Source organism: Orcinus orca, chromosome 2 (genome assembly GCF_937001465.1).
Source record: "Orcinus orca chromosome 2, mOrcOrc1.1, whole genome shotgun sequence".
NCBI lineage: Eukaryota > Metazoa > Chordata > Mammalia > Artiodactyla > Delphinidae > Orcinus > Orcinus orca.
In genome coordinates, this window is record NC_064560.1 from 116,630,515 (window position 1) to 116,653,144 (window position 22,630).

The 22,630-nt window shown below is 42.1% G+C and overlaps 1 protein-coding gene across 10 annotated transcripts in view; it reads left to right on the top strand.

Moving 5' to 3' along the window:
* Positions 1-11,510: 11,510 nt before the first annotated feature.
* NDUFAF1 (NADH:ubiquinone oxidoreductase complex assembly factor 1) overlaps positions 11,511-22,630 on the top strand; it is a 36,988-nt gene continuing 25,868 nt past the window's right edge. For 4 of the 10 annotated variants that reach the window (XM_049706678.1, XM_049706679.1, XM_049706681.1 and 1 more), the window contains exons 1-3: positions 11,555-12,163; positions 15,796-15,989; positions 21,681-21,755. In XM_049706678.1, coding sequence (XP_049562635.1) covers positions 11,588-12,163; positions 15,796-15,989; positions 21,681-21,755 — 845 coding nt within the window. In that variant the 5' untranslated portion in view covers positions 11,555-11,587. Of the gene's footprint in view, positions 12,164-15,795; positions 15,990-21,680; positions 21,756-22,256; positions 22,503-22,630 lie in introns of those variants that run through there. The other 6 variants (XM_033435762.2, XM_049706677.1, XM_049706682.1 and 3 more) reach the window with 3 other exon arrangements.

Below are 22,630 nucleotides of genomic sequence, written 5' to 3' on the forward strand. Positions count from 1 at the left end.
AATATATAGAATTGAAACTATGAGAGTGTATTACTTAAATTATTCAAGTATTATGTTTTGTTTATATATTACATAAGTGAGGATAGGATAGCTTTTGCTGCAGTAACAAATAACACCCAAATCTCTGTGGCTTAACACAGCAAAGCTTATTTTTCACTCATGCAAAGTCTACTGTGAATCTCAGAAATGCTCTAGGGCAGCTGTCCTCTTCTTGTTGGATTAGCAATTAAGGGTGGGGAATTCCCTGGCGGTCCAGTGGTTAGGACTCCGTGCTTCCACTGCAGGGGTCACAGGTTCGATCCCTCGTTGGGGAACTAAGATCCCACATGCTGCGCGGTGCAGTCAAAAAAACAAAACAAAAAAAGAGCAATGCAGGGTGTTTCAATTCTGTGGTACATCCAGCTCAGTACATGCTTTCACAATCACTGTGGTGGGGAAGAGAACATTGGATGGTCTTGAACCTGAAATGAAATGTTTTGGCCAGAAATTGGTAAGTGTCACTTCTGCTCATAATTCACTAGCCAGAAGTAGTCATATGACTGCCTAATTGCCAGGAGGCAGAGAAATATAATCCTCCAATATGCCCAGAGGGATAGAAGAACTGGATGTTTGTGGGCCCTGGAAAATTCCACCAATTTTAATATGTATGTATGTATTGGGTCATAATAAATTACATTTCTTACTGTGGGTCACAGTAAAAATATAATTGAGAAACTGCTCTATTGCTTCCTTTTCCCTCTGCCCTCACTATACCCTATGATCCAAAGGAGTGCATAGAGATATAGGACCTACATTCAGAGGCCAGTTCTACCACTTCCCCGCTTCTGTGAACTTGTTCAAGTCACCTAACCTCTCTGAGCTTCATTCTCTTAAGAGGTATCAGAGGGGAATAACATTTGTCTTGTAAGATTGTGGTAAGATGTAAGAGACATGATATGGTAAATGTCTGGCCCTAGGCTTGACTCTGTGTGTGAATTTAGTCCCTGGAAATTGTCAGCATTCTGCCAAACAGAACTCCTTTTTTCAGATGCATGATCTCTTTCATAACCCTGTGCATTTGGACATGCATGCTGCCTCACCTGGATTGCCTTTTCCCTTCTCATCTGTCTGTTAAGTGCTTTATCCTTTAGTACTCAGCTCAGTTTCCTCTAGGAACTACTCCATGACTCAGATGAGCAGATATGATACAGAGTAGTGGATAATGGGCATGTTCCTGGAGAGAACCAACAAACATAGTTTGAATCCCAGTTCCACCACTTCACCAGCTATGACAAGCCTGTGACTAGCAAGTTATTTAACATCTGTTAGATTCAGTTTTCTTGCCTGTGAAATAGGCATAATATTAGTACCTACTTCATAGGATGTTGTGAGAATTAAAAGAGAAATTGCCTCAAAAGTGTTAGGTTCGGTGCCTGGCCCATCACACCCTTCTTTGGGCCACCCTGTACCTAGTAACTCCCTCTACTATAATTCCTCTCACTCTGTGCTGCCATTTTTTATTTGACACCATGCCATGCACTAGACTGTGGACTTGTTGAGCACTGTCCCAGAGTTCAACAATAATAGCTAGCTTTTTTGGCTTCCCTGGTGGCACAGTGGTTGAGATCTCGCCTGCCAATGCAGGGGACATTGTTTTGAGCCCTGGTCCGGGAGGATCCCACATGCCACGGAGCAACTAAGCCCGTGTGCCACAACTACTGAAGCCCGCGTGCCACAACTACTGAAACCCGTGCGCCTAGAGCCCGTGCTCTGCAACAAGAGAAGCCACCACAATGAGAAGCCTGCGCACCTCAACGAAGAGTAGCCCCCGGTCGCCGCAACTAGAGAAAGCCTGCGCGCAGCAATGAGGACACAACACAGCCAAAAATAAATAAATTTATTTAAAAAAGAAAAGCTTAAGTACTAAATCTTGAGGAAGCCCACATTTAGGGGATGGGGGAGAGAAAATGCAGAATAATGCCCTACTGGTTGAAACCACCCAAGCCAGTATTACCTGACTCTTCTGATGGTTTAATCTGTGACAAAATTTATACTTGAGTTACATATTTCCCATATGATGTTTAGTAATCTCTGGCTTTCACATGCTGACCCATTCAGGAGTCATTCAGGGTTCTTGCACCATTATCTAGGACCACACTGTCCCATATCGCAGCCACTAGCCACATGCGGCTATTTAAACGTAATTAAAATAAATAAAACTAAAAATTCAATTCCTCATTTCAAGTGTTTAACAGCCACATGCGGTTGAGGTCTACCATATTGGACAGCGTTGATAGGGGACATTTCCATCATCACAGAAAGTTCAGTGAGTTTAGGAAGTCCCTGCCTATTTGTCTGTCTTTCCTGGTGGGTCTACCTGGATGTGTTGTCATAGTTGTTTGTTGTTGGCCACACTCTTGTGCGAGATCTTAGTTTCCTGACAAAGGATGGAACCCGTGCCCCCTGCAATAGAAGCGTGGAGTCCTAACCACTGGATGGCCAGGGAAGTCCCTGGGGGTATGTGTGTGTGTTGGGTTTTTTAAAATCTTTATTGGGGTATAACTGATTTACAATGTTGTGTTAGTTTCAGTGTACAGCAAAGTGAATCTCTTATACAGATACATATATCCACTCTTTTTAAGATTCTTTTCCTATATAGGCCATTCCAGAGTAATGAGTAGAGTTCCCTGTGCTACACAGTAGGTCCTTATTAGTTATCTGGATGTGTTACTTTTACTAAAAAAGAAACATGACCCAAAATTGGTCAAGCTGTACACTTACAGATAGTGGTACAAAGTGGGATACATTATCTAGGATTAGAGTCACCTGTGGATGATAAACTCTAATTAGTAGTGTTAATAGGAAAAAAAAAAAAGCTTACTTTTCATGTTAGAGTCCAGATATAGGCGATCCAGGGCTGCTTTGGCTGCTCTGATTCACAAAGTCCTCAAGGTCCCAGGCTCCTTCTAGCTTTCTACTACTTCTGCAGGAGCTTGCCCTCATCCTCCTGGTCCAGGATGGGGTTCTGTCATGACAGGTTCTAAGCAGTAATATGAAAACAAAGGGGAAGGATGGAGAGGACACCTGTCAACTTTTTTTTTTTTTTTTTTGCAGTACGCGGGCCTCTCACTGTTGTGGCCTCTCCCATAGCGGAGCACAGGCTCTGGACGCGCAGGCCCAGCGGCCATGGCTCACGGGCCTAGCCGCTCTGTGGCATGTGGGATCTTCCCAGACCGGGCCACGAACCCGCATCCCCTGTATCAGCAGGCGGACTCTCAACCACTGCGCCACCAGGGAAGCCCCCACCTGTCAACTTTTTTAAGGAAAGCTCTTAGCCACTATCACATAACATTCCCACTTCCATTGGTAGCTGCAAATGGGAAATGTAAACTTTACTTATGGGCCCAGCTAAATATTCTATTACAATGAAACAAAGGAAGAACAAATATCAGGAAGCAATGAGTAGTTTCCCTCTTAGGGCTCAACTCCAGAAAACAACTACCAGTTAGGAAATGTCAATCAGAAACTGAAGCTATTAAGTCTGTCCAAATCTTGCACCCTGGCAAGTGAAAAATAAATTTTCTCCTAGGTTTAAGCAAAAGCAATTCAGGTTGAGGAGATATGTAATGCTGTGGCAGACACAGCGGATCTTTCCCAAATCTAAGTCAGGAAGGGACAGTGATAGAGCCACCTGGATTGTGATTGTAATTGTAAAGGAGGATAAAATCACCTCAGTCTGAAGGGATTGTCGCTGCTCATATACTGGTGGGGGATGGATTGGGGTTTACCTACCTGGAGTCAACTAAGACAAGAGCCACGGAAAAAGAACATGTCTGTGTTTATATACTGATTAAAGTGGCGTCATAAAATGTCTGGTCTCAGAACAGCAGATAGAAATATCCCCAAAGGAAGAATAGACAATACCTGTTGTTTAAAGGACAGTTTGCTTGAGCACTGCCAGCTGTTTCTAATTATGTGACCCTCCTCACCCACTAGTCTGTGTCTGGCCTGGAGGGTGGGTTTCCCCACCAGGAGGGACTGTCCTGGGTAGGTGGTCTTGGGTCTCAAATCAGACCCATTTTCTGTTGTCAATTAATAAATGGACATTCTGGTTTGTCATTTCTCCTCCTATGAAGTTGCTTGTCATAAAGTAATCCTCTGAGTAAACAGATAAAATCGAGTTCCTGGATTAGCAAAGTAGGGAACTAACCCTGGATCTGTAGGGTTACAGATGACCTCAAACTCCCACCAGGTAATCTCTTTTTCTGAAATCATTTATTTCCTTTGCCTCAAACTCTGAAAGGACTCCATCAAGAGGTGAAATTGCTGAATCATATTTGCCTCTTGCCCTATTACAATATTCTTTGCTTGACTGTGTCACTACAGCCCTTCTAAAATGTTTTCATGAAATTTGTCTTCTGTTTGGCCTCTTGAGGCAGTGCCCATTCTGTCTAAATTTGTGCAGGTTACTGTCATATATATTTTAACGTATATGACAAAAATCACTACCTTCAAGGGTCTCACTCTCTGTTGAAAAGTCTTGTATACGTAAAACAATGAAAAAGCAGTTTAGTCATGTTTGTAATCTAGTTTTCACTTGAACACAAGTAATTGCCAGTGTTACAGCATAAAGAATAAATATTATAGGGTGTCAGAAGGAGAGCAATCATTTTGAGATGGAGGCATTAGGGCAAGTTTTTAAGGAGAACATGGAATTTAAGGTGTGTTCTTAAAAGGTGGATTCTATGTATCAATTAAGACCTATTGGTTGCAAGTGATAGAAACCCAACTCAGATAAATTTAGGTAAAAAAATGTATTGGTGCTTAGAAGTCAAGGAAAAGACTAAACAACCATGCAGCTGGGCCTCTAGAACTAGCAATATACATGCTGACTGGATCTTCTTTTATCCTTCCATTTCTGTCTCTCTTAGCACCTTGATTTTATTTCTCTTTCCATAAACCAATTTTCTTCACAATATCCCCAGGCTGCTCAGGAGCTCCACCGGAACCACCAGGGGTTAAAAGCTCTTTTTTCCAGTTTTAGTTCAGAAAGTCCCTGGTAATAACCGATTGGCCCAGTACTGACCAGGTTTCTACCACTGGAACAGTCAGCTGAAGTCAGGGCATGGGGATGGGGAAGTCATGTAGACACTTGAGATCAAACGTGTGGGATGCGGAAAAGAGGAATACTGAGCAGAGAAAACATTAACTCCATTATGAGGAGGAATGAGTGTGGTTTAGGCAGGTAACACCTGGGATGATGTTGGGCTGCACCCCACAGGCCCAGCTCCAAAGAGAAGAAAGAGCCTGGAAACAGTGACAGAGACATCAAGGGATTATTGGATAGGAGGTCTGAAGCAAAAGGTCCTGGAGTGACACCCCACCAAGGGCGGCAGACAGAACATAGCAACAATCTTTGATAGTTGCGGGGAGAAGGAGGCTACCATTGACTGGGGCAGGGTTGGGGTGGGTGGGTGGGTGGGGTTGACGTCAGGTGGGGCTCATCAGTTACCAGGGGCTAATTAACCCTATACTTAAGAGGATTGGATAGTCATGTGAGTGAAGCAGGGACTTGTGGTAGGGTCTGTGCAGAGAGCTTGAGTGTCCTGGCCATACAGATGAGAAATTGAGGATAAGTATGAGTAGTATAGATGGATTAGGAGATTATGGAGGGTTTAGAATTGATGCAGTGGCACATCTGGAGGCCAAAGGAATTTTATGTTTATCTCTGGGTGATTTTTAAATGAAAATAGACAAACTGTTGTGTCCAGAAGCAGATTGAATGTAAATTGCATAGGTCAATAACTATTGGGGTTTCACTTGATTTGGAAAGAAGCAGTGAAATATCAAAGACGGCAACAAAACAAAACAGAACAAACAAACAGGATTTAAGGTCAGTGAGAGGAGGTTTCAAGGAGAGAAGCCAAGGATAGCCAAGAATCTTCAGCTTAGAAGGATGTAGGCATTTACAGAAACAGGGAGGATGAGAAGAGGAGTTAATATGGGTAAATGTGATACGTTCTGTTTTAAACAAATCACATTTGAGATGCTAGTGGTATATCCCACAACTGAAACTTCTATCAAGAAATTGGAAATATATACTGGTGTTTAGGGGAAGAGATTATCTGATTGTCTGCAGATAACTCATATCTGAAACTAGAAAAGAGGAAGGCCATAGTCTGCTGGGCTTTGGAGAGAACCCGCATTTAAGGTTGTGGGAGGAGAAAGAAGAGTCAGTAAAGTAGGCAGCTAGAAAAGGTTCAAGGAGGTAGGAGAACCAGGCAAGTATAGAGTCTAGTGAAGTCAAAGCAGAATTTAAAGAAGGAAGAGGTGATGGTGTGGAAAAGGGTGATGGAGGAAACGTGGAAAAGGCAATTGTATTTGGTGAGGTCTTGGAACCCTGGAGAACGGTGTTAAGTGCCAGCGGTTACAATTCATTCAAATTCATGCTGAGCACTTAATTCCTGCTAGCATTATGCTAGGTGCTGGGGACAGGAAGAAGAGCACCTTCTGGACCCAAGAAGCTCACAGCGTGGCGGAGGAAGTGAGAAGTGAATCAATAATTAAGTTACAATGTTGAAAGTGCTCAAACAGAGGTGTGCTCAAGATACAATCGAAACCCTGCGGAGTGGGCGACCCCACGGGGCTGGATTGGGGAAGGGAGGGTAGGACGGTTTGCTGTCCAAGTTTGTGCTGGGTCTCCAGAGATTCCGCGGGGGCAATTCCAGCAGAACCAGTCCTCTGAGGCCGTGTACAGCTCTTGGGCGGCTATGGTGGGATGGAGCACGAGTGGACCCTGGCTCCTTGGGGGCGAAGGATGTTAGCAATATCTGGGTCCTACTTGAAAGATACGGGATGGAGTTTGCAGTCTGAAGGCGGGATGCAGGAAGGAGAGGCGAACAGCTTCTCTATATTCGCCCCACTTTCTCACACAGGGCAGAAGAGATAGGGGGAGTGGGGGTGGGGGAGACTTTTGGGAAGCTAGTCGACCAAAAACCTCAGTTCGCCGGGGTCCGGTAGCCTCATTACTCTTCCCCGGCCTCTGCACCCGGCCGGAACTCGTGTCATCAGGCCTGGTTTCCCGCCGGCCTGGAAAAGCAGACGGCCCTACAGAGACGTGGAGAACACGGTCGGGAAAAGCCGGGCTCGGGCGGAAGTCACTCTGAGGCGTCGGCAGGGGAGGCCAGTGAACGCCAGTTGGGAGTTGGAGCGACCGGGGCTTGTGAGGGCCCCACGGCCCTAGCAGGTGAGGGGTGAGGGGGCTGTGGCACGGTCCCGACTGCTCCCTGACTAAACACCGGGGCTCTAGGGTTGGTTTTGCCACTTACTAGTTGTATGACCGGGAGTAATTTAATTTGCTCAGTAAGTGGAATAATAATAGTCCCTTTCTCACGGTTGTTGTGAGGAGTTAACGAAAATACACCCAGGACAGTTTCTGGCACATAGTAAACTCTGGATGTACAATCTTCACTAATACTGCTCTCAGCTGCGTGGGTTACGTTGCTCTGAAAACTCACCAACTTCCGCCCGGGATCATCCAGTTAATGATTTTGACTTTGTGTTTATTGGTAAAAGTATGAAACAAAACATAATTAAAGTTATATTATTAGAGAAGTGATAGCACTACTGAGGGGTTGGAAAATAGGGTGAATAATATTACTTATAATCCCATCATCCTACACACGACTTTAAGCCGTTTTCTTCTTTTTTACCCCCAAATCTTTTTGTGCGTACGTTTTTATAGTTGTAATGTTAGTGTATATGCATTTTGATTCCTCCTTATTTGCCACTCTGTAGTGTAGCCTAAGCATGGTGTTAACGAAAATCGTGTTTATGATTGTACAAATTCCATTTTATAGGCTTATCATTTATTTTCCAAATTCCTGCATATGTAGAGGTAAAATCATTTAAAGAAGTCAGTGAGGGAAATTTAGATATTACCTATGATTCCAGGACGTGAGATCAACTGTTGTTATTTTTCCTGGTTCCCTTCTATTTTTTAGTCCATGTGAAAACATACTGTTTGCATGGTTTTCATTTATTTTAGCAAACATTGTGTATCAGTTATGTTTAAGCCATAGTCCAGGATTAAAGTCAGGCTAGTTAGGTAGACAGAAAAAAAAGCAAGATTCTAATAGTTTGTAAGGGCTGTGAGATGTATGCATAGGTTCTCATAAGAATATGGAGGAAGAGCAATGTCAGTGCCCTCCAATCAGAGGCCACTAGGAACATGCTTGTAGTTGAAGTTAGGCTTATTACTCTTGTAGTGAGAAAGAACACATGCCATGGGAAACCATGGGGCTTCTCAGTAAGAGGGTGTTAGAAGGGATTTATTGTTGGACTTAGGTTTGTGTTAGGTGATTTAGGGGAAAGTATTGAGGAGGTGGAGGCAATTCTATAATTAGGAGAGAATCTTATCTATCTAGAGTGAGGCTAATGCTATGACTGGTCAGTGTATGGCAGTCACTCATATTAGCCAGGATAGTAGAATGTTTGGTCACTTTTGTGGTTTTTTTTTTTTTTTTTTGTGGTACGCGGGCCTCTCACTGTTGTGGCCTCTCCCGTTGCGGAGCACAGGCTCTGGACGTGCAGGCTCAGTGGCTATGGCTCACGGGCCCAGCCGCTCCGCGGCATGTGGGATCTTCCAGGACCGGGGCACGAACCCGTGTCCCCTGCATTGGCAGGCGGACTCTCAACCACTGCGCCACCAGGGAAGCCTCACTTTTGTGGTTTTTGAGCAATGTTTTTTTGTGTGTGTGTTCAGACATGATTATAGTTAGTATAATTAATAGAGCTGAGGGTATTTATTGCCCATGGAAGTGAGGAGAAGTTAGGCCAGGGAGTTGGGCACATTTTGGAGGGCCTTGTGTACCATTTTAGGAGTTTGAATTTCTGGAGGGAATTGCTGAATAAGGGGAGTGCCATCATATTTAGAAAAATCCCCTTTGTTGCCAGGCAAAGGTTGGATTGGGAGAGAAGGAGGAGATCTGAGTTAGGACCTTACTGAATCCTAAAGGGTGTTCTCAGTGCCAACTTTAAGGGCAACACCTGGTGGCTCGTTAGAAATAAAGAATGTCAGGCCCCATCCTACACCTACTAAATCAGAATCTGCACTTTAACAAAATTCCCAGATGATTCATAGGCACTTTAACATTTGAGAAGCCCTTTGTTAGGGGAATTTCAGTAGTTCTGGTAAGAAACAATAAAACCCTGAACCAAGACAGTGGTGGTAGTGGTGGAGAAATGTGGAGATATTATTTGTTCAACAAATATTAGAGGCCTCCTGCATGTCTGGCACCATCCTGGTTGCTGGAAGTACCACAATGAAGATAGTCTCTCCCCTCAAGACACTTCCAGTCTGGCAGGGGAGACTGACAAGGGAACTGTCAATAAACTGTAGCAGGGAAAGTGTAAGCCCAGGATGCAACACATCAAAAGGTCTTGGTGGAGTTGAGTAATTAAGGGTTCTTGGAGGAGGTAATGGATGCCTAAGCTGAGTCCCAAAGGATAAATCAGCCAGCAGAAATCGGTAGAGGGCATTTTTGGCCTAGGAGCAGCAATCTGCCAAGGCATGAAGCCCAGAAAGGGGGTACTAGGTGGCACTTGTTAGACCACAGGTGTTCTCTGTGGTTAGAGCAGAGTAGGATGTGATTAGAGGGGAGATTGGAGAAATGAGCAGAGGCCAGATCTGGAGGGGTCTTACAGACCCCATGGAGAAAGTCGAGTTTTATTCTGAAGATCATGAGGGCCTCTGAAGAGTTTTTTTATTTTTTTGCAGTACGCGGGCCTCTCACTGTTGTGGCCTCTCCCGTTGCGGAGCACAGGCTCCGGAAGCACAGGCTCAGCAGCCATGGCTCACGGGCCCAGCCACTCCGCGGCATGTGGGATCTTCCCAGACCGGGGCACGAACCCGTGTCCCCTGCATCGGCAGGCGGACTTCCAACCACTGCGCCACCAGGGAAACCCCCTCTGAAGAGTTTTAATCAGAGAAAACAATCAGTTTTGTGTATTAGGCCCTCTAGATGCTGAGTGGTGGGATAAGGTGGAGGTCTGGGTGCAAGCCTGGAGTGCAGTGATTTAGGAGAGAGAAGGTGGTGAGCCACCTGATGTGGGGAGTGAGGGAGGAGGGGCAGTCTGGAAAGATGACCGGTCCTGTGTTGTAGATAGAGTGGTCTGGGTGCCATTTTGATGTAGACTCTCAGGCGACTGAGCTGAATTGTTGAATTTGGGCATTTTTGAAGCTTTTTTTTTTTTTTTTTAAGTTTTCAGCATTCCATCTAGTTTCTCACTCAGTACTGTGTTCTGACTAGTGGGTGATTTTTTGCTTTTGATTTTTCTCTCTCCTGGTCTCTGGTGAGAGAAAGACAAAGGAGAAAGATGATGAAGTCAGCATTCTGTATTTTATTTCATTTTTGGGGTAGCTGGAATAAGTAGGAGAGGGAACTCTTTAGCCTTCCTGGTTCTTGCAGCACTTCCTGCCAGCAGTCATTGAAAGTTGCTGCAAGAGCAAAGTTGTTATTTCAGTAGAGCTATGGAAGTTATATTACTAATGGTTAACATAGGGAGAGGCAGCAGTAACTAATGGAAGGATTTAAGGCCAGGGTTCTAGTGCTAGCTTCCATACTGATTAGCATTGTAATCTTAGGCAAGTTACTTCACCTGTTGGTGTCTAGTTCCTTGTGAAAGGAGATAACTACCTGACTTGTCTTACAGGAGGCTTATGTGGATTAAATGAGATATTTGTCAGGGTGGCTTAAAAATACTAAGAATGGCATTTAAATGTAATGGTATTATTGCTACTATTGTTTAGGTTCTGTCTTTGAGGAGATCAGATAGTGGCTGATAGAGCCTTGTTACTCAAAGTGTGGGCCTTAGACTAGGAGCTTCTCAGACATGAAGAATCTTGGGGATCTTGTCAGACTTACTGGATCAGAGAAACCTTTTATAGCCATTATTCCATCTGATCTATAGAAGAATCCCTTAAGGTAGGTAGGGGAGGTGTTTGCACATCCATTCCCCCGAGGAAATGGCCTCAAAAGATCAACTGCTTTACCTGAGGGTAAACAGTTCTAGGTGTGAAGTCCAGGCCTCTGACTCCATATACAATGTGAACTGTAGTCTCTTCTTTTTATAGATGAAGTGCTAAAATGTTGGTTAGCCTAGATCCTGGAGTGAATTACTGACAGTTGAATATTTTATTTTAGGAACCAATTATTTTTTTAAAAATCTGGCATAAAAATTTGCTTTAAAATTGACAACCTTTTGAAGCACATACTTGAATTATTTGGGGGTTGATCATTAACTCCATGAAGGGGCCTGTGTTTCTGTTCATCTTGGCATTTTTTCACAAGGCAGTGGGATGTATTATGTACAGTGTAAACATTCTTCTGCTCATAGTAGGCCCTGGGTAAGTGTTCATAGAATTAGAAAATAAGTTCATGAATTTCATAGTACATGATCCATGTTGAATTTGAAATTATGATGCATTCATTGGCTATACTGGTAACTCTTCACTGTCTCTTTTATTATAGGTGGAATTGGGCTATTTACTGAAGCTTCTTTCCCTGGTAGGCCAGGGAAAAATTTACATTTTGATTTTCTTTTAATCATGGCTTTGGTTCATAAATTGCTGAATGGCACTTACATTCTCAGAAAATGCCCGAAGCCAAGTGTTGCCTCTTGTCCATTTTTGAGTACTCGCTTTGCAGATTATTGTTCCAGCAGTCTTGAGAAACCAGTGGCTGCTCCTGGCAAAGCCTCTTCTCAGAGGAAGACTGAAGGGAATTTGGAAGGACATCACCAGAGAGAAGTTGATTTGGATATAACTTCTCCTGAGGACAAGCCTGAAGTTAGTTTTGATAAAGCAATTAAAGAAGAAATAAAGGACCATTTTAGGCGTTTGAAGGATGATATTGTGAATCATTGGATAGGGCCTGAAGGCCGCCCTCTGCATGAGGTCTTGATGGAACAAGCCAAGGTTGTCTGGCAGTTCCGCGGCAAAGAAGATTTGGATAAGTGGATAGTGACTTCTGATAAGACGATTGGTGGCAGAAGTGAAGTGTTCCTGAAAATGGGCAGGAGTAACCAAAGTGCACTGCTGTATGGAACTCTGAGCTCTGAGGCACCCCAGGATGGGGAGAGTGGCCGAAGTGGATACTGTGCAATGATATCCAAGATTCCAACGGTACGTGAGACCCAGGAGCTGCAGTTTTCTAGTGAACTGAGGTGAACTTCATTGTAGCATGAACTATAGCAGACAGCTTTTTTTCTGTAAATGAAAACAGCTGGCATCTCATCTTGTGTATGGGATTAAATAACTGCTGGGCACAAGTGTAAAGTTTCATAAGCACAAGGGGGAAGTGGTTCCTGAAGAGAGGTTACATGTTTCTGGGCATCACTTGGGGCCAGGGTGGGGCATGCTTATGTTTGAGGAGCCCTGAGAGGTTACATATTTAAACGATGATCTGGGGAGATTTACATCTCCTCTAACATAGGCCGTAGACCCTCTAATGGCTGGGGGTTCCTTAGAGTGGAAGTAGGGTCAGCCGGGGTTTTCATTTTTTTTTTTAACGTAAACTTTTAAATTTTAGAATATTTTTGGTATTACAGAAAAATTGCAAAGATGGTACTGAGAGTTCCTGTGTGTCCCTCACCCAGCTTCTCCAGTTGTTACCATCTTACATCACTTGGTACATTTGCCACAACTGAGAAGCCAACATTGCTGCGTTACTGTTAACTAGTTCCAGACTCTATTTGGATCTCACCAGTTTTTCCATAATATCTTTTATTCTGTTTCAGTATCCCAGCCAGGATACATTACATTACATCCAGTTGTCATGTCTCCTTAGTCTATTACTTAGTCTTTCCTTATTTCTTAGTCTTTCCTTATTTTTCATGAGGATTTGAGAAATACTGGTCAGGTATTTTGCAGAATGATCCTCAATTTGGGATTTTCTGATTTTTTTTCCTCCTGGTTAGACTTGGGTTTTCTGGGTTTTTAGGAAGAACAGCACAGAGTTGAAGTACCCTTCTCATCGTATTAGGGTACATGCTAGTAGCATGACTTATCACTGATGTGTTAACCTTGATCACCTGTTCAAGGTAGTATTTGCCAGATTACTCCATTGTTAAGTTACTTTTTTTTTTTTCCCTCCATATTCTGTTCTTTGGAAACAAGTCACTAAGTGTACCCTGCATTCAAGGCATGGGGTAGGGTGTGGGATTAAGTTCTAGCTCCTGGAAGGGGTAGTATTTACATAAATTATTTGGGATTTTTCAGAAAGGAAGATTTGTTTCTTCTCCCACATTTATTTATTTATTCAGTCATTTAGTATGGACTCACACTTTAGGTTATAATCCAATACTATGTTATTTATTTTGTTGCTCAGATTGTTCCAGCTTTGGTCACTGGGAGCTCTTTCAGGTTGGCCGTGTCCCTTTGACATGCCCCCATCCTTTTGTGTTTTTGAGCACTTTTTGGCACTATGAGGTGCTGTAAGCTCATCTTGTATTTCCTCTGTTCCAACCCTAGAATTAGCCATTTCTCAAAGGAGCCCTGGTTCTTTTTTTTTGGAAGATGGAGTTGGAAACCAAGATCTGGATGCTGAGTATGCTTGTTGCTTCTGGATTGACACTATTTCTAGGACCTCTCAGTGGACACAGCTAGGAAATATATGTATGCATACCAACTCATGGAAACACACATCTGTAACTATTTCTATATCTATATTAAGCTAAGTATGAGTTCATACTGATGCTTTGACTCTAATCCGGTACCACATGATTTATTCTAGCTTCCTCCCTCTTGTTTATTGATAACTTCTGTAACGGTGTGAAGCCTGTCTCCCGCCACTTACTATACATTTATTAATTCGACCCAAGAGTACATGTAAAGCAGTTTCAGGGCTTCCCTCGTGGCACAGCAGTTAAGAATCTGCCTGCCAATGCAGGGGACACGGGTTCGAGCCCTGGTTCAGGAAGATGCCACATGCCACAGAGCAACTAAGCCTGTGTGCAACAACTACTGAGCCTGCGCTCTAGAGCCTGTGAGCCACAACTACTGAGCCTGCGTGCCGCAACTACTGAAGCCTGCACGCCTAGAGCCTGTGCTCCGCAACAGGAGAAGCCACTGCAGTGAGAAGCCCGTGCACCGCAACGAAGAGTAGCCCCCGCTCGCCGCAACTAGAGAAAGCCTGCACACAGCGGCGAAGACCCAATGCAGCCGGAAATTAAATAAATAAATAAAGCAGTTTCAGAATTTCTAACCTATAACCCTGTGAGAAACAACTTTACCAACTACAGTACAATGTTTATGTATAGTTTCTTTTGTCTTTAGCCTTTTGGTTTCCAGTCAGAACACCATTTTCCAAGGCTACTTAGGTCAGCTCCTTTGTCTTGCCACCAGCCTGTTGCTTTTTGCAATGCTGATCAGGTGTTTCAGGGCTGCTCTGGACAGGTTCCTGTGCCCGGCTGTGGCCACAGCCCATGGGTGTTTGCTTGGTGTGGTGCCCTTTTTTTTTTTTTAATATTATTCATGCATGCATGCATGCATGCATGCTGTGCCAGGTCTTAGTTGCGGCAAGCGGGATCTTTGTTGCGGCATGTGGGATCTTTAGTTGCAGTATGAGAACTCTTAGTTGCTGCATGCAGGATCTAGTTCCCTGACCAGGGATCGAACCTGGGCCCCCTGCACTGGGATTGCGGAGTCTTAGCCACTGGACCACCAGGGAAGTCCCTTGGTTATGGTGTTTTAAGGAGAAAGGCAAATAGGAATAGTATTAGGCTCCCTCTCTCCAGATAATGATGAAAAAGAAAGGTTCATGTTCTTTCAGAGGTAATAAACTATGTGTACAAGATTTTGTTTTTCAGGCCCTGAAAATCCACAGAATGGATTTGGTCAGCCCACAGTAGAAAACAATTCTATGATGTACTGTGGAATAATGAAAGTAGTCAGTAACATTTATTAAGTTACCCTGCCAGTCCTTGTGCTAATTACTTTATATACATTATCCCTTTTATTCCCCACATCAATCTTGTAAGGTATAACCATCCCAGTTTTACAGCTGAGGAAACAGGCTTGGGGAGATTTAGTAGCTTGTCTAAAATTACATGACTAGTAATAGTTCGTATCTAAGCACTGTTATTCTTGAAATCCGATTAGCTCTGAGATTGCTGTAAACAAACACCTTTGGAAATTAACACTACGTTCTACTTTCAGAGACAATTTAGGTAGTTGTTAAGAACATAGATTTTGGAGTTAAGTAGCACTGGACCTACCACTGGTTGAGTGCTCAGTTTCTTCATCTATAAAATGGAGTACAATGATAGTGCCTATCTCAGGGCTGTTATGAGGATTAAATTATGCATGCAGAGTGATTAATGTATATTTTCAATGGATGGTAGGTGTTGTCAAAAAAAATACCAGTTTTAAAACTTGAGGTCTTTCATAGTTTTCTGATTTATGGGAGGGCAGTTGTCATAAAATGGCCCAGTCAGAAGCCATTGCTTCCTAGGCCCTGGGAAAGAAAGTACATACAGTAATTCATTTCCGTTCAGTGACACAAGTGAGTGTCTACCCCATGTAAACACTGTCCTGGGCCAATCAGGTCTTGAACATTACCTTAGAAACATTTAACTAGGTCAGTATTTTGTACTAAAATAAGAATCACCAGATTTATCTGCCTCCTTACCGTGGTAGGAAGCAGAAAAAAGCAGAAAAATGGCTTGTTGATCCTTTTGATGCTGTAAAAGGTGATGACTCACATTTTGCTAATAGTGGAAAATGAGGTGAAATTAACTTTCCTTTCTATACCTTAGGGCCCTTTTGAGAGGAAGAGGTTTTATGATTGGTCCCAGTTCAACACTCTGTATCTTCGTGTCCGTGGGGATGGTCGACCTTGGATGGTGAATATCAGGGAGGACACGGATATAATCCAGAGGAAGGATCAGATGTACAGTTACTTCATGTTCACCCGTGGGGGGCCCTACTGGCAGGAAGTCAAGGTAACAGCGTCTTTACTGTGTATGAAAATGAGGTCTTATGAGATCATGGTTACATTGTAGTTTGTTTTTTTTTTCTTATTAATTCCTCTTGGACAGTGTGGGAAAGGAAAGAAGGAAGAGGACCTAAGGGCAAGATTTACATAATTGACTTTTATTTTTTGGCTGTGTTGGGTCTTCGTTACTGAGCATGGGCTTTCTCTAGTTGTGGCGAGCAGGGGCTACTCTTTGTTGCCGTGCGCAGGCTTCTCACTGCAGTGCCTTCTCTTGTTGCGGACCATGGGCTCTAGGTGCGCAGGCTTCAGTAGTTGCAGCACGTGGGCTCAGTAGTTGCCGCACGCGGGCCCTAGAGCACAGGCTCAGTAGTTGTGGTGTGTGGGCTTAGTTGCTCTGTGGCATGTGGAATCTTCCCAGACCAGGGATCAAACCTGTGTCCCCTGCATTGGCAGGCGGATTCTTAACCACTATGCCACCAGGGAAGTCCGACTTTTTCTTTTATTAATATAAATGTTAGCTTACTGACCGGTAAATATTTTTGATAAGGATGTGGACCCATGCTGAGTCATGGGTCCATCTCTGCCCTGTGCACAATTATCAGTACTATAGGTATTTCTTCTTAAGTTCTGGCCATATCATCTCTTCCAGGCAACTGTACTAAGCTAGTGTCCCTAGCTGAGCAGAAAGGCTCCCTTAAGAGGAATAAATACTTCATACTTTACAGTTATCAACATTTTTGGTTTTGTTTATTTCTTGGTAATATAAGGCAATCTTATTTTGTAGGGAGAAAAAACTTTTAGAAGGTAAAAAATGTTAATCAGGAGGAAAATAGTGGAAATTTAGGGAGTGAGGGCAAAATCAGGTGCCCATTCTTTTCTTCTGCCTTCTGAAGGTTTTTAATCCATAAATTCAAAAGAAAGTCCCCATTTTGTTCATACTTAAACCTAAGGGTTCATCCTGGATCCCTTTCTCCCCCACACCGCATCTAGTCTTTTAACAAATTCGCTCACCTATCCTTCCAGAATACACCTAGAATCTGACCATTTCTAGCCATCTCTTCCAATCTCACCCTAGTCCAGGCCTTTGGACTACTACAAGAGCTTCTTTATTGATATCCTTCTTTGTCTTCTTGCCTCCTAAAGTCCACTCTGCACACAGCAGCCAGAGTGATCTTTCTAAAGCATAGTTCAGATTACATCACTCACATGCTTAAAACCCTCCAGTGGTCTCCCTTTATTAGAATACAGTCCAAACTCTTTAACATGGCCTACGGGTCCTACAGTAGCAGACCCCTGTCTTCATCTTCAGTCTGTCCTCCCCCCTCCCTCCTCCATACTGGCCCCTTTTGTGTGTGTCAAACCCAACAAACTACTTCTGTCTCAGAGCCTTTGTATTTCATGCTGTATCTGTGGGTGTGCTCTTCTCCCACGTCTTCACCTGCTTCCTCTTTCCTATTATTTACCTCTCAGCTCCAAAGCCACCTCTGAGAGGCCTTTCCTGATCCTTCTAGCTAGAGTTGCACCTTCTCACCCAATAACAACATCCTGTTTAATTTTTTCATAGAACTTATCACTAAGTAAAATTATCTTTTTCATTCACTTGTCTATTTCATTCATTCAATTATCTTTTTCATTCACTTGTCTATTGGTTTATTGTCACTCTCTACCAGGCTCCTCTGGAACATAAATTCTGTAAGTTCTGAGAGCAGGGACTTTGTCTGTATCCTTCATAGCTGTTTCCCCTGCACCTAGAACAGTGCAATGCCTAGCATATAATAGATACATATTTATACACTAATACAGATGTATAACCAAAAAATTATTATGTATGTAACGCTTGTATATAAATAATACTTATAACAAATTAATAAACAAAACAATATCTCATTATAGAAAATTTAGAAAATGCAGAAAAGGAAAAAAATCTTGTGGTACCACTACCCAGAGGTAAAATACTATTTTTATTTTAGTATGCACCTTCAGACTTTTCTATTTACACTTTTTTTTTTACAAGAATTGTATTGTGCCAGTGCTATTTTATAACATACATTGTTCACTGAACTGAATTTTATATACAACTTTCTGTTGAAATATATTTCTACATCATTTTTGATATCTGCATATTATGTAAATAGACACAGTTTACTTAATCCATCCTCTATTGTTGTACATTTAGATTGTTTTCAGAGTTTTTCACTCTTATACCAAACTCTGAGGTAAATATCCTTAAATATTTTCTTAGATGTATTTCTGGAAATAAAATTCCTAGAATAAATGATATGTACATTTTTAAGGCCTTTGATGCACATTGCCAAATTATTTGCCAGTATAATCATTGACAATTACTTATTACTTTCTTTCCTGAAAATACATGTAGTTCTAATCTTTGGCTGGAAATGATAGTTGTTTGCAACATCTTTCCTTAAATTATTATTATTACTTTAAAATTTTATTTTTGGCTGTGTTGGGTCTTAGTTGCTGCACGCAGGCTTTCTTTAGTTGCAGCGAGAGGGGGCTACTCTTTGTTGAGGTGCATGGGCTTCTCATTGCGGTAGCTTCTCTTGTTGTGGAGCGTGGGCTCTAGGCACGTGGGCTTCAGTAGTTGTGGCATGGGGGCTCAGTAGTTGTGGCTTGTGGGCTCTAGCGCGCTGGCTCAGTAGTTATGGCACACAGGCTTGGCTGCTCCATGGCATGTGGGATCTTCCCGGACCAAGGATTGAACCTGCGTCCCCTGCATTGGCAGGCGGATTCATAACCACTGCGCCACCAGGGAAGTCCCTCTTTAAATTATTAAAGGAAGTGTTGGGGAAGAGATTTTTATTTTTATCTTTTTAATAAATTTATTTATTTATGGCTGTGTTGGGTCTTCATTGCTGCACGTGGGCTTTCTCTAGTTGCAGCACACGGGGGCTACTCTTCATTGCAGTTCATGGGCTTCTCATTGCAGTGGCTTCTTTTGTTGCAGAGCACAGGCTCTAGGCACACAGGCCTCAGTAGTTGTGGCTCGCGGGCTCTAGAGCGCAGGCTCAGCAGTTGTGGCGCACGGGCTTAGTTGCTAGGTACCATGTGGGATCTTCCTGGACCAGGGCTCAAACCCATGTCCCCTGCATTGGTAGGCAGATTCTTAACCACTGTGCCACCAGGGAAGTCCCAGGGAAGAGATTTTTAAAAATTAAATGTTATTCATTGCTGTCCATGTCTTCATGAATAATTCTCCTTTAGTAAATAGAAGTGAGATGCTCAAATATTTACTATGCTTAGAGAAAGAAAACAGAGGAAAATGATGGAAAAATTATGCATGCTAGTTTTCTGTCATCTGTAGAGAGAAAACAACTGTTGATCCTTTTCTTTTTATGCAAGCTGTACAATTTAATGCTGCTTCTTAGCTTCATTTTTTTTCCAGGCTAAAAAATTCCCTTGATGTGGACAGTGGCCTTAGCAAATTACATGACAAAAAGACAAAAGGCCAGTGGGGTGGGTGGCTCATGCTCCTTGAATGGTGAGCAGGTAGTATTGATTCTGTTTCCAAAATATATTTTGAATAATGAGGTAGATGAAGTGCCCAACCAGGATGCAAAAATGAGGAACTGACTGGAGGCTGGGGGTGCAGGGTCCCTTTCAGGTTTATGTAACAGAAATGAAGGGAGCCCGTGAACTGAGGATGTTGACTGCACTTGGATTTGCTGTGTGAGGAACATGATCTTGTGCAGTGGTGCTTTATTAAATGAGCTTTGAATTGAGTTTGCTTTTATGTCAGCAAGTGTTTTTGGTGATAATCTGAACAGTACATTTTATTTTTTAACTCATTTTTATTTTTTGGCTCAAAAATCAAAATAATATAAAAAGATGTACAAAAACGTCTCACTCCCACTCAGTTCTCTCTCCACCCTTTTTGCCCTCACCCTCTATAGGTAACCACATTTATTAGTTTCTTCCATAGATTTAGTTTTTTTAAGCAAATATAAGCAAGTATATATACACATACACTTATTTTCTCCCTTTTTTTACTCAAAAAAATATAGCATACTTTATGTGTCTTCTGTGCCAGTTTATATTTTTAAAATTTAGATCCTGGAGAGCTTCCGTATCACTACATGGAATTGGAATTATTTTTCATTCTTTGTTATTTTGTTTGGTATTTTCTGTTATATGGATATCTCAGCTGATTGAACTAGTCCTTATTGATAGATACTTGGGTTGTTCCCAGTTGCTATAGTAAATTTTTTATTAGTTTTTTTTTAGGCATTTAAAAAATTTGTTTTTAGGGGAAATTCACTGGTGGTCCAGTAGTTAGGACTTGGGGCTTTCACTGCCAGCGCCCAGGTTCAGTCCCTGGTCAGGGAACTAACATCCTGCAAGCCACACAGTGTGGCCAAGAAAAAAGTTGTATTTAATAACATAAATGATATTTATACTATAGATTTTGTTTATCTCTTACTTTTTTACTACTAATATATTGTGGAGGTCTTCCCACAGCATCATGTATAGATCTACTTCATTTTTTAAAATAGCTGCATAGTATTCAGTTGTATGGTTGCACTATAATTTATTGAACTATTCCCCTATTTTACCTTTTTTTTTTAATTAGAAAAAGCTGTATCTTTATGTGTTTGTCAGAGTTTATCTGTAATATAAATTCCTAAAAGTGAAACTGTCAGATCAAGTTACGGCATTTCAAATTTTGCTAGATATTGCTGTGTTAGTTTCCTATTGTTACATAAAAAATTACCACAAACTTCGCACAGTTCTGTAAGTCATGGTTTGGGACACCCTGTGGCCAGGTTCAATGCTCAGGGCTCTCTAAGGCTGAAATCAAGGTGTCATCTGGGCTGTACTTCTTTTCAGAGGCTCTGTGGAAGAATCCACTGCCAAGCTCACTCTGGTTATTGGCCAGATTTAGTTCCTGTGATTGTAATGATGTCTTGGTTTCTTTACTGGTTGTCAGCTGGGAGTCACTCTCAGCTCCTAGAAGCTGTCCACATTCCTTACCATTTAGCTCCCTCCATCTTCAAAGCCAGCAGTGGAGAATCCCCTTGACCTTCCCCTTTGAATCCCTCTCATTCTTCTGACCTCTTTTACCAGGCACTTTTATGGGCTCAAGTGATTAAGTCAGACCTACAGAGGATAATCTTCCCTATATTAAGGTCAACTGATTTGGGACCAGACTTCGGGAGAGTCCCTTCACAGCAGCACTGAGATTTGTGTTTGAATCCCTGGAAGAAGGTGATTTCCACTAGGTGGAAATCTTGGGGGTCATCTTAGAATCCTGCCTACCACAGTTGCTAGCTGCTGCTCTCTAAAAGAGTTGGACTAATTTGCACTCCTACCAGCAGTATACAGATGTGCCTATTTCTCCCATCCCCATTTTTCTACTGGGTTGTTTAATCTTTTTCTTAGTTATTTGTAAAAGTTTTGTGTTTAGGATACTAGTTTTTGCCATCAGAAAGTTATAATTGTTCTCTGTCATTTTTTCCTTTGGGACTCCTGGCTTAGAAAGGTTTTCACCTGTTTTCTTCTAGTACTTAGGTTATTTCATTAAAAAAATTTTTTTTTCTGTGATCCAAATGACTAGCCACTTGTTATAACTTCACATATTAGATAATTTTAAAATTCAATTTAAACCGTTATTATTTTATCACTGCAGTTCTAAACAGATGCCTCTGTTGCTTGCATGTCAGATCTGAAGTCAATGGTTTCTTCTTTCAGATTCCTTTCTCCAAATTTTTCTTCTCTAATCGAGGAAGAATCCGGGATGCCCAGTACCAGCTTCTGCTTGACAAGGTAACATTTTCCTGTATTTTCACTCAGAACTATATTATCTTTATTGAAACAGAACTCCTGTGAGGATGAGTTCAGTCCATTTTTGAAGGCTGGCAAATGAAAGATGAAAATTCCTATTTAAGTATACTCCTATTATACCTAGACAGATGCTGACTCAGAGCTATCCTGTGAGCCTAACCCCCATCCTGGAGGAATTTCAGTATGGTCCTCCTTTCAGCGTGCCTGCCTTTTATTTTAGCTTTAAAATAAGAGTATTAGAGTTCAGGAGAGCTTCAAGGAACCTCCATTAGACATCCATGTTGTACTTACTAGTCTTAACTGGCACTACTTTAAAGAGAGAAGTAGAATGTGGAAAGAAAAGCAGTCCTGTACTTCCTCTAATTGGCTATGGCACATGAGAACTATCGTATACTTGCTAAGGGCTGATAGTACGGAATTTTAAAACTCCAGGAACAACATCAGCATACGAGATTTTGATCAATTTCTCTATTTTAAATTTAGATCTCTTCTATTGGATTCACCCTGGCTGATAAAGTGGATGGTCCATTCTTCCTAGAAATAGATTTTATTGGAGTATTTACTGATCCAGCCCACACAGAAGAATTTGCCTATGAAAATTCTCCAGAGCTTAATCCAAGACTTTTTAAATAGAGATCATGTAGTATTTCTGTGTTACTAAACTAAGGGTAGTAGAATCCACGATGACAAAAATAAAGTACTTCTTTAATGGCATCCAAACAATGGCGGGTATGTATTCCCTAAAACATAGCTAAATGCTGCTGCTAAGAGGGACCAGGATCTGAGCTGTACCTTAACTTAAAGAATCAAGTACTGATGCAGAGGTACTATGTAAATAACTGTTTTTGGTTAGAATG